Source organism: Elephantulus edwardii, unplaced genomic scaffold (assembly GCF_000299155.1).
Source record: "Elephantulus edwardii isolate Elephantulus edwardi_28Jun2011 unplaced genomic scaffold, EleEdw1.0 scaffold00131, whole genome shotgun sequence".
Lineage (NCBI taxonomy): Eukaryota > Metazoa > Chordata > Mammalia > Macroscelidea > Macroscelididae > Elephantulus > Elephantulus edwardii.
Window position 1 is genome coordinate 8,700,143 of NW_006399881.1, and position 13,191 is coordinate 8,713,333.

Below are 13,191 nucleotides of genomic sequence, written 5' to 3' on the forward strand. Positions count from 1 at the left end.
TTAAAAAAGAATAATTTTTTTAAAAATTGGATGAACAAGATATATTGGCACAATGGCTCGCACTCAGTAGATACTCTATGTACAGTGACAATGACTTCTCACCCTTTCACATGCTACCTCATCTGCTTAGGCATGCATGGAGTTTTTCCAGCTTACATTTCACCCACTCCTGCCTCGAATAGGACACTCCTGAGCCTAGGAGTTTCTTACTGAAAGAACTCAGCTCTGAAAGACATGCTCCACTCCTATCTCTTCTTGGTGGTGATTTCTCCCTCTGCTTATTTGTCTCTCCTTTTATCTCTATCAAGGTAAAAGGTGCGATTCAAGGAAAGGCATAATTTTAATAAGGATGGTTAGATGAGTTGCACTTCTTTGTAAGGATGTAACTAAAGATACACCCTACTCTGGTCTTGCCTCATTAATATAATAAACAACTCACACTTAAATGGAACCATAAACACAGGCATAGAGGCTAGGATTTATAACACACCATAAAATGGGGGATAACGTTATCATTCCTTAACTGCCAAGTTATATCATTATATAGTTACCAAACCACTGAAGATAATGGTCCAGCCAAGCTGACACACAGCCTCAACCATCACCTTCCATATACCTTGTTTGCATTAGCAACAAGTTGGCCAACCTCCTTGGTGGGCCATAAGCACACCTGAACTTAAAAGAAAAACAAAAAAACACCAAAACCCAACACACCCCACCAAAAAAACCAAAGCTCACTGCCAGCAATTTGGTTCTGACTTATAAAGACCCTTCCATGATGTTTTCGAGGCTGTAAATAGCATCAGGAAAGACTGCCTATCTGTCTCTCAAGAAACCACTGGTGGATTCAAACCACCAGAGAAGCACAGCTACTGGCTTAACAGTTCACTATGGACTATTGCACTAGAGCTCCCTTATATTTTAATGTTGTTCTTGTTATGTGACATTGGGTTGGAACCAACTCATTGCTGACGCTCTAGCAGGTTTTCAGAAGCTATAAATCACACAGGAGGAGAATGTCCATCATTTTCCTGCAGAAGAGTGAGTAGACTCTAACTGCGTGCCTTTGGGAAATAGGGAAACATCTCACCACCCCACAGTGTAAGGCTCATATTAGGCAATCCACTACATCCCAATGACCCACATTCACTTTTTCTCCTGAAGTTTTATTGAAAAATTACACTGAGTTAATACAAATCACTAACATATCAACATTTATCAGAGAATTATGAAAATATTCCTTAGAAACAGAATGTTCTTCTTTAGATACTTTTTTTTAAAAAAAATGGTTAGTGTAAAAAGTTTTTTAAATTCCATCTACTGATCCAGCCAATAATAATTTAGGAACTGAGACACTGTAAAAGGATAAAGGAAGTCAAGTATTCTTTTCAGACAAGACATACCGAGCTAACACTGGCCAAACTGAATGTAGCCATTCCTTCATTCCATTTATTGAAAAAACAATTTTAAAAAGCTTCAATTAGAATGACGAGGATTAAGGCAACTAGGAAGGTTTCAGGAAGCTCTGGTGACTTAATGGAAAGGACTTGCACTGCCAACCCATAAGACCTTCAGTTCAAATCCACCAATTGCTCTACAGAAGAAAGACGGGCAGTCTCCTCCTGTGTGACTTACTACCTCTGAAAACTTACTGGACGGTCAGCTATGAGTCAAATCTGAGTCAACAGTAACTAACAACAAGGAGGGTTGCAAAGGACCTTTTATGGAAAAGAAAACAAGAGTAACATAGGTAGTTTTTACTCCATAGCACAGTGTGAAATACAATATATATTCATAATCTGAAACACAAAGTATTAGGAGCAGAGATATCAAGAGATGCTTCTTTAAATATCACAAAACATTATAATTCAAAGACATGTAATTCTGATGAGACTGTTTTGGTGTTCCAGAAACTGTTATACAATTAATTGGACCCACAACAGAAACAGGGTCAAGGGAGAACACCAAACAAAAATAATAGCTTTATAGAAGTGACTCTGTAAAAGAAGACACGTCTTTCTTTTTCTCTATTAATGAGCCTTGTTCTTTGTTCCTGACCTGAAGTTCAGTTTAACAATAGCATCTCATTAATCTCCATAACCTGTCATCAATGCCATTTAAGAGAATGATTTTTTAAAGAATGAGTATGATTAAATAATCAACTAATAAGGACATATATTCAATCTTTTACAATCTTTTTTAAAAGTCTCAAATTGCTCTATAATTTTTCTCAAATGCTAAATTTTTCTTGTACAAAAAAACTTCTGAGTTTTACAAAATATATATATAAAAAGAGAAATATAATAACCATGTAAAGCATAGAAACTATGTCCAAAGAGTTTCTCACTGTTGACTTCTCTTTAGCTCTTATTTTAAAAACAATGCATGTGTAAAACCTTAGGCTAAATATTCCTTGTTGTTGTTGTTAAGTGCCGTCAAGTTGTAGACAACTCAAAGTGACCCTATGAATGAAAGACCTGAACACTTGTATAACTTCCATCATTTCTCCAAATTAATAGGGTTTCCAGAGGCAAGCTATTTCAGAATTGAATACCACTCCTATTTCCAAACTTGTTTTAATCGGGGAGCTCCACCAAACACTGTCCACCATGGGTAACCATTACCTCATTTGACACATCAGTGTCACAGTGTTTAGCATCATGAGTTACCTCTGTACAGCAAATGGACAGATAATGTGTGGTGGTGGGGGAAACCCTGTAATAATAAAAGTTTCTTTTTTTTTTTCACAGAAAATAACTGCATGGGCTTACATGGAGGCAGTTTTACCAAAGATATCATCCTCAAATAACCATAATCTATGAAGTTTGTCCAACAGCCTTCAATATGGACTGAAGCTCAACATCAAGAAAAGAAAGATTCTCACCACAGGGCCACTTGGCAGTATCATGACAGATGGTGAAGAGACTGAGATTGTTAACAGCTTCAGCTTGCTTGGTTCCATAATCAACACTCTCAGCACCAGCAGTCAGGGAATCAAAAGATGAATTCCATTGGGAAAATCTGTCAAGGATCTCTCTAGAGTACTGAAGAGCAACAATGTCAGTCTAGAGACTAAGGTGTGCTTGATGCAAGCCACAGTCTTCACAATTACTTGCTACATGCATCAGAGAATTGGACTGACTAAGGATGATGGAAGAAGAATCAATGCTTTTGAGTTGTAGTACTGGAGAAGAGTATTGAACATACCATGAACTGTTAATAGAACAAACAAGTCCATCTTGCTGAGGGTGAAACTACGTTGCTCCTTGGAGGCAAAGATTTTGAAGCTGTGTCTCACATACTTGGGCCTGTTGTTAGGAGAAACCAGACCCTGGAGAAGGATATCATGCTTGGAAGGGTAGAGGGACAACACAAAAAAAGGTGATCCTAGATGAGATGGTTTGACTCAGTAACTTGGGTTATGGGGGTAAGTGTGCCAGAGACAATGAAATTGGCTCAAGATAGAGCAGGGTTCAGAGTTGCTGTGCATATGGTTGCTATCAGTCACAAGTGACTCAGTGCCATATAAACACAACAGCAGGAAGCTGGTGATGGTTCACAGAATTTTCTTCTAGTATTTTTATCAAATATACTCTTCTTATCTCTCTTAGTCTCAATTTCTCAATTCCTAAGAAAGAAAAATAGCACAATCTCTATTTTATTTATTCTTTCCTTAACATTTTAATACAATTTTTTAAAATTGTGATATTAACAAAAATTTACAAAAAAGTTAGATTTCCATTCATTCACTGTTGTACATTTTTATCCCCCCCTCCCTTCAGTCTCTCCAGTTCACTAAAAATAAATTCATTTACTGTTGCATGATTACCTCCCACCCTCAAATCTCCGGTCTCCCTGTCCTCTTTGTAGTACCTCTTATTCTGGGCTGTTGTTGTATATTTATAATGCTTAATATATTCCTCTTAAACAGTTTTTTCTTTCATCTGTTTCAATGTAATATTCATTATCTATCCACTCTTATCCTATTCTCCCAAACCCACATGTCAGACCTGCTTTATAAAAGTGGTGCTATGCAGTATTTGTCCTTTTGTGACTGAGATATTTCACTCAGCAATACATTCTGCAGGGTCATACATGTTGTGTAACCTTTTTGAGTTGGTTTTCAGTGCTGCATAGTATTCAATTGTATGAATATAGCATAGCTTTTCTATCCATTTGTTTGTTGATGGGCACTTGGGTTGCTTCCATCTCTTTGCTATTGTAAATAATGCAGCAATAAACATAGGTGTGCATATATCTGTTTGGATGGTGGTTATAGTTTCTTTAGGGTATATTCCCAGTAGTGGTATTGCTGGGAAAAATGGAATTTTTATTTCTAATCTTTTGAAAAAGTGTCAAACCGCCTTCCATAGCACACTGTTTTACACTCTCACCAACAGTGACTAAAAGGGTTCCAATTTATGCACAATTCAAGTTCTCATCAACAAATGAATGGATAAAAATCTATGGTATATTCATACAATGGAATACTACACAGTACTGAAAAAACAATGAACTTATATTACACAACATGAGGGACCCTACAGGACATTATTCTGAGTGAAATATCTCAGTCACAAAAGGAAAAATACTACATAGGACCACTGTTATAATGCAAGTCTGACATACGGGGTTGGGAGGAGAATAGGATAAGAGCAGATAGATAACATTGCATTGGAACAGATAAAGGAAAGAACTGTTTGAAAGGAATACATGGTTAGATCAACAGCCAGAATAAGAGGTGTATTGCAAAGATGACTGGAGGAAGGGTGGAGAGGTAAATGTACAACAGTGAATGAATATTTTAAAAAAGTGAACTGGGGCAAAGGGAACAGAGGGAGAGGGGGTAAATGTACAACAATAAATGAATGAAAATCTAAAAAAAAAGTCTTTAGAAATGGCACTGTTAAATGAAAAGGGCTCTCTTGCTCCAAAATCTTTTTTATTATGGACATATTTTCACAATTTTTTATATTGTTGGTGAAAGTCATAGAGAAAACAGTTTTCCCCCCTTTCTTGCTTTCAAGATATCTGCCTACCTGTCTATTATTTCAGTATCATAATTCTAAATATCCCCTTCACTCTGCTCTGCACAGGATCCTGAAAGGTTAATATGACTCCACAGTTCTATTTCATACTAAACCTAACTGTTTCTGGAAGCAGATCAAAGGCTAGTTCCACTAATTATAAGCTGCATAATCGTGCCCTTATTATATAGTGTAAGACTCAGTTTCTTCATCTGAAAAATGCAGATAAGAGTATAAAAATGCAGATAAGAGTATAATGGTTGTATAGATTAAATGTAAAACATCTAGTTGAATGTTTTAGACAGTAGATTCTCAATGTATTCTATTTATTGATATTAAGGTCAATAATCTGCTGGCACTTAAACTTTTTATTTTTAAAGCCAAACTTATTACTTTTGCCTCCAACTTTATGTAACCGTTATAGATTTTCTCAATAAATGATTACAATGCTTTATCAGTTCACCACATTCAGACCCTTGGTCCCGGCCTCCACGGGAAAAGAGTTTCTGATATTTTGCAATACCACCTCTATGCCAGCCTTCATTTTCATTTCTCAAATTTAAATTAACTTTATTATTTATTGAACACTTATAGGCTACACCATATGTGGGATTGTTAATAGCTTTGTATAATTAGCTGCCCTAGGAGCCTATGTCTGACCTACTACCTAAAAAAAAAATTAATCAATAAACAAACAAACAAAAGCTGTGATAAATCAACACTAGCCATAGTGAAAAAAACTACCAGAATGAGCACTTTCACTGCCCCAGGTCTGGTGACTATCATTCCTCAACCTTTCTAGCAGGCTGTCACAAAGACCCCTTCCTCCAGCTGTAACTGAGCCTCCCTATTTCAACAACAAGGAGAACTGGTGGCTTAACCTCTAGTGGTAGTACCTCTCTGGTGGTTTGAATTCACCAGAAGCTCTGCAAGACAAAGACGTGCAAACTCCTCCTGTGAGATTCTGGAGGCAGTAAATGGCACCGGAGGAGTCTGAATGTGTGAGTGATTTCAACAACCTCCTTCAATTTTTCCTATATTGTTGTGAGGATGATATTCCCACACCTTTTGCTATTGTTATGGATTTTATTGTACGGAGTAGGAACCAACCTATAGCTGACCCTCCAGCAGGTTTTCAGAGGCAGTAAATCTCATGGGAGGATCTTTCAAACTGTGTAGCTTTACATTGGCAGCTATAAAGCATGCCTCCTATCTAGGGCACTTCAAACCAGAGATGTATATAAAAAAATAAACAGTACATATCTGCAGGGGAAAGGTCTGAATCAACACTTCCAATGTAATCAGTCATAAGGAGCCACAAATAGAAGCATAATATTCATTACTAAACTTCACATATACATGTCAATGTGTATACACAACAATAAACAGAAGCTGTCAAAAAAAGAGTACAGTGATCTTTTCCTTTTTGAAATGAGTGGTATTTATTTCAGTAAATTGAAAAGTATGGTCTTTGTCCTGGAATAGCTCAACGTCACACTATGATAAGATACACCTGTTTATAAACATGACCTCTAAACTCTTGCAACAGTACAAAGACTTAGAACAGTCATGTTTCTTCATACTTGTTCAAAACAGTGTACAGTACGCTAAGACTTATTTAATTATATACTCACCCACGGCTAACCTTTTCAAAAAGTTACTTTACATGTAAGTAATCACACAATCCTGTAAGCTTGATTTCTACATTTTTAGAAGCATATCATTTCATTGAGGAGCTTTCAATTTGTTTAATTTCAAACTGCAGTGATATCTCTTAATGAGATATTCAAGACAAATTTTATTATATTTAATATGTTATTTAAAATTCTTAATCATTTCTAATCAAGAACCAGTACTATTAACATACCATTTGGGGGGGACTGACTGGCAAACAGATCTTCAGATGACTATTACCAACATAAAAGAGTCCAAACACAACAAATAATACAATTCAAGAACAAAAGAAAATTAGCTGAATCAACAAAATAAGACATTTCTAACCTAAAACCTAAAAAAATATGATCATTGTTATGAAATCTTAAATCCAAAATGCGGGTAGTATTTTCAATGACAGGAAAGAAAAAGCAAATATAAAAATCTATCATCTTTATATAGATATAAAGATACATATTATTCACACCTATAATTAACTCCTGATAGTTATATAGGTTCAAGGGTTTAAATGAAATATTTCATGCAAATTCCTTACTTAGATCACCTTAGATACTATAAAATATGTAATAAAATAACCTTAACACCATTTTCTTAAACTATACACAAAATAAAATAAAGTCAAATATCAATATGGTACTCAAACAAGTATACCATAATAAAGAAACATTTCATCAAATGTTTGAAATTATTACAACTTCAATATTTGCCACCTTAAAGTAGTCTCTGAGTAAAACATTCCTACCATGGAGTAACAGCTATGAAAACTTCTGGGTAACTTATCTGAGTAATTTGTGATTATTACCATTATAATCAAATAATCTATATTAAGATTCATTTTAAGACTGCTCAAAGGTGATCAAGTAAATGGCCAGTACTCATATTATTATCCCTAACTCTGTTCTAGAACCAAACATCTATCCAGTTCCCTTCCAAATCTGGACCCAAAGTGCATGACCAATCATACTACAGAGTCTACACAAAAAAAGCTGAGTGAACTTTCTATTTAGGCATTTATATGTATGACAACATTCTGGAACAAGAGGTGCATTGCAAAGTGGACTGGGGAAGAGGAAAGGGAGGAGGATGGAAGAAAACGTGCAACAATGAATGAATTAAAAAAATACTAAGCACTTTAACGTAAATCTGTTACTACTCAGCTTTCTTCTTTTCATTCTCTCTTCTTACTGATCATCGAGTCAGGTGACTTTTCAACTATATAAAGTCCGGTTGAAAATATAGTACTTGATCTCAAAGAGCTAATGAGTTCCCACTCATGACAAAGCTTGCACAGAAATCCTCTCATCGTATGGCATTTAAAGAAAATTTATTATTAAGTAAAATTAATTATATTTTATTAAGTAAAACAGCTAGACCATTTTAATGGTATGCTCACAAGCACAGAGGACTGTACTAGTTCCAAAAAAGTCTACATAGACATAGATTTTCTTTTTTAATGATGTGTACTTGCCTTGTGTCTGCATTTAAGTACAACTCCATAGGCTCCTATAATTTAAAAAAAAAATAAATTAGGGACATGCAAACAAATGACAGGTCTTAGAGTGATTCAATTCCTGCTATGTATATGTTTACGTTGAGTATTCCCATATGTTATAATAATGATCTCCCAAAAGGCAATATTCTAGAATAACGATACAATGAACTGCATATAAATACAGGTATTTCTATTATATAAACATTAGAAACCTAGAATACAAACAAATATTTCAGCAGCTTAAGTATTTTTATTTCTTTCTATCTCTAAAGAAACTATCACTACAGTGTTGTTTTTTTTTTAATTTATGGTTTAAAATACAACACTTTGAAGACAAGATTTGGACACAAGAACTTTAATAGTAAATGCAAATTAACTAAAAAGGAATGACTCTAGGAATCTTAAGAGTTTATAATACCCTAAACAGTAAGCTCCACAGCAAAAATTCATTGCCATCAAGCTGATTCTCACAGAGACCCAAAAGTCTGCCCCATAAGATTTCCAAAGCTGTCATTCTTATGGAACTAGCCACATCCTTCTCCCATAGAGTGACTGGTGAGTTCGAATCACCAACCTTTCAGTTAGCAGCTAGATGCAAAAATCACTGTGCTACTAGGGTACTTGAATGGAGAACTTTCTGGACAGTTTTTTGTGAATTTTAGATCTATAATATGTCTTGGCCAAAAGCATCTGAGGTAGTTTACAGAGGGTGGAAAATTGTAGAAATGATGAGTTTGACTATAAACTGACATATTCTGATTTATCTAACAGTCTCGTATATTTTCCTTAATCTGAGATGATCAACTGAGATGGGTATCTAATCTGAGATAGGTATACTAACGACAAAATAAAATTTCAGAGGGTGGGAGCAGAAGGGTTGAAGATGGGGGAGTTAATCATAGGATCTTAACATGTGATGGGTGGAGAGAGGGGTGGGTAGAGAAAATGGGAAAGATTTGGTGTGAAAAACATATATATGAATTTTGTAAGTAAACCAGTTTTAAATTAGAATTTTAAAAAAAAAACCCAAGGTTTCAAACCAGAAAATCTTAGACTCTGTACCATTACGTCCTTATGCATTCTAATATGTTACCATGTGCTGACTTTCTCCAATCAGCAGTTTTACTGCTTAAAGTCTCTCACTACAACATTTTTGGGGAGAAGGGCAGCTATTATTCCACAGAATAATCCTGACCAAAGAAGGGGAAATGCAGAGCAGTATTTCACATCTTCCTGGACTCTAGAATATCTAGATTCATGATGAAACAATGAAAGCACTGCCCTGAGACAACTTTTAAAACCTTGAACCAAAACTTTATCCTGAAGTTTTCTTAAAATAAAACAAGAGTTTAGCTTAGCTGGTAAAAAAGGTCTGCATGAGCATTTATGCCCTTTAAGAACCATGTATATGTGCCCAAATTGACATCAGCAACTCAAAAGATGAAAAGGAACCTTAGGTGGCAATGAGTTTATGCTAATGAAGAAGGAACGCTTAGAAAAGAAGGGTGAGAATGGTTGCATAACTTGAAGAATATAATCAATATCATTGAATCTGAATGTAGAGCTTGTCAAATTGGTGTATGTATTGCTATATATATATTCTCAACAAAAACAAAATAATAAACTTTAAGAAAACAAAAAGGATCACAATTACAAAACAGAGTTATTAAGAATGACTTATTTAAATAATTAATATAAATAAAAGAAAATAAATAGACTAATGAAGGGAAAAAAGGATTTTTTGGGTAGAATTTCAACTTCATACCTTGAAGCAAGTATTCAAGGCTTAGACATAATGTCTTGTTTCCAATTTGAATAGGATCTACTAACTTAATAAAATCTTGAACAGTTGAACTTTCATATAAGAAAACTTTAAAAGTTATTTGTAAATTCTAAAATATGAAATATTTGTAGCATTTGCTTTAATGATATGGTGGATATGCAAATCCACCAAAACCAACATTATAATCACTCTTCCCTTGTAAATAAAATAATTTATCAAAATTTTCATAAAATTACCTTTAAGGTAAGAATAAGAATTACTAGCAAGGGAAAATCAAGAAGAGGTGGGGAAAAAATGAATTACCATAATTTATCAAATCGATATAATTTATTATAAACATTTTTTCCTAAGAGAGAAAAACGCTATAAAAATCATATTATGGATTATAAAATACATCCTGATTTCAGAGATGTTAAAAGGTGACCAATCATATGCCTTACAATTTATAAAATATGGCTTGTCATTCTGAAATAAATTACTCATTCATTATTTACTACATAGAAAGTAAAATAATATAAACTTAGCTGATAAACTAGAACCCAAAAATTATACTAAAGAAACCATGATTACTAACAACAAGAACACAATCAAGGAAATACAAAGAAATCTTTGACTTCTCAAACTTTAGAGTTTTTAAAATGTTATTCACTTTAGAATGAAGTTATTGTTATTAGCTGGCATCAAGCTAATGGAGACCCTATGAACAACATGTCTTAATCTTGCCCTACTCATAATCTCAGACATGCTCATGTTCATTGTCACAGTCACTGTGTCAATCCATCTTGTTAAGGGTCTTTTTCTCTTTCTCTGACCTTCCACTGATTCCCAGCATAAGGCCTCTTGGCAAGGACTGATCCCTCCTGACAACATTACTAATGCATGCAAGGTTAAGTTTCACCATTCTTGCTTCTAAGGAGCACCCTGGTTGCATTTCCCAAGACAGACTTGTTTACTGCTCTATTGGTAGTTTTTAGAATCTTCCGTACTCTTCTGCAATACTACAATTCAAAGGCATCCATTCTTCTTTCAAAAGCATTGGAAGCAACTGAAAATATGATGGCTTGGAATTAGGAGCAACATGGTCTTTAAATTGATATCCTTGCTCTTTAGCACTCTGGAGAAGTTCTTAATAGCAAGTTTTTCCAATGAAACACATCTTGTGATTTCTTAACTACTATTACCATGGATGTTGACTACGGATCCAAATACAAGTAAATCATCAATGACTTCAATCTTTTCTCCATCTAGCACATTGCCTATTGTCTACCAGCGAGGATTTGTTTTGCTTCTTTGTATTGAAGTGTGATCCATATTGAAGACTACAGTCTTTGAGCTACTTCAAGTGTTTTAAAACTTCTTCTTCACTTTCTACAAGCAAGGTTGTGTCATTTGCATAATGTAGGTTAATGATGAGTCTTCCTTCATCTTTCTTCATACAGTCCAGCTTCTCTAGTGTCTTTCCCTGAATATAATCAGTCTGATTTCTGTGTAGTTCATCAGGTGAGGTTCATGTCTATAGTCACTATTTATGATTTTCTTTTAAAAAAAATAAGTTAGTTGCAATGAATAAATTAATTTCCAGCCTCATTCTGTCATCAAGGTCCTATTTTTGAACTTCCAGGTCTCTTCTTTGCTTCCAACTTTTGTATGCTAGTACCTAATTATCATTAATGCATTTTGGTTGCATGTTTGATCAATACCAGACTGCAGAAGTTGGTAGAAGTTCTCAGTTTCTTCACCTTTGGCTTTAGTTAATACATGTGAATAATAGTTGTAGTAAGGTCTTCCTTGTATGCATATCCTATCACTCACAGCATTGTACATCAATATAGTTCTCAAAATACTCTTTTTTACTGTGAATGCAAAACCATGCTTTAATTTGTCATTCCCAGCATAAAAGAATTCCTGATTATCTAATTCAAAATGGTCAATACCAGTCCACCTCAGCTCACTAACGTCAAACTTGAAATCTCATTAATTTTTTTACAACTTTTCATTTTCTTAGGTTCATACATTCCATGCTCCAATTATTAATGTATGTTTGTAGCTATTTTTCCTCATTTTTTTTAGTGTCATTCAATCAAGAGGCTCTTCTCCTGTATTATATCTTCCAAGTTCCTCCTATGTTTTTCATAGTGTTTTTGAAGGCCTTTTATTTCAGATGTTGGATGGCCAATTCTCCTGCTTCTTAGTCTGTCTCAATCTGGAAGCTCTATTGAAAACTGTCCACCATGGGTAAACCTGTTGGTATTTGAAATACCAGTGGCATAGATTTCAGTATTACAGCAACAGGCAAGTCATCCTAACACCACAATCTGACAGAGAAGTGCTGCATATCATAAAACAAGCAAGTATACAAATATCATAAAACTACCATGCATGCTATGGGAAAGAGAAGACAAACTGCCATGTATCTATAGTCTATCTGCTGGCCCAGCAGAAAACTGAAGCTAGAGTACGCAGTCAGGTTAGAGTTTCTGCTCCTCTGAATGTTGAAGGAAGCCCAAAGATGTGAGCCAGGTTACCTTTTCTGGCCTACAGTGTGTTGAGGGTGTGTCAAGGGGTTTAGGGGCTGGGTACCAAGCTTGGGGAAGGATTTCTGCTAGCCTCAAGTAGTTTGAAATGTAATTTTTATAGTAAAAGAATAAACTATTTAATTATTACATATATCTTAATTGATGCAGAGTGAATGAATGAGATCTGAATTAATATAGTTTTGAGTGATGAGTAGAGTTGTACATTAAGCAAACATTCAAGAAATTATAAAATCTCAACTCACCTTCACCTACAACCCCAAGGATCTCAAATTTATTCATCACATTACCAATGTTAGGAATCTTCATGAAGACAAACTCCTCTTTTGATGCAAGCCACGGAACATGGCAATAAAAAGAATCCTCTGAGTTGAGCAGTTAAAAGGAAAAATATCTGAAGGAAGAAGTTCTCATTTGTTGACATGAATTTTCACATATTTGTTCCAACAATGAAGTAAGATCTGAAAAAACAAATATAATTAAGAGTTATGTTTTATATTCTAATAATCTAACAACTTAAGTTATTATGTTTAATATCCTTGTGTATATTTCAAAAACTCTCATTGCTGTTGAATTGGAATCAACTCCAGGAGGTTTTCAGAGGCTGTAAACCTCAAAGGATAAGCCTGCTCATCTTTATACCACAGAGCAGACGGTAGATTCAAACTTTCTGCCTCCTGG

General features: G+C 34.7%; 1 protein-coding gene across 1 annotated transcript in view; it reads right to left on the minus strand.

Annotated features, from left to right (window-relative positions):
- Nucleotides 1-12,819, minus strand: part of CDKL5 (cyclin-dependent kinase-like 5) — a 150,553-nt gene extending 137,734 nt beyond the window's left edge. The window contains exons 1-2 of the mRNA XM_006893829.1: nucleotides 12,756-12,819; nucleotides 8,170-8,204 (exon numbers count right to left, since the gene is read on the minus strand). Of these exons, the coding sequence (XP_006893891.1) occupies nucleotides 8,170-8,204; nucleotides 12,756-12,819 (99 nt within the window). The remainder of the gene's footprint in view (nucleotides 1-8,169; nucleotides 8,205-12,755) is intronic.
- Between the last annotated feature and the right edge of the window lie 372 nt (nucleotides 12,820-13,191).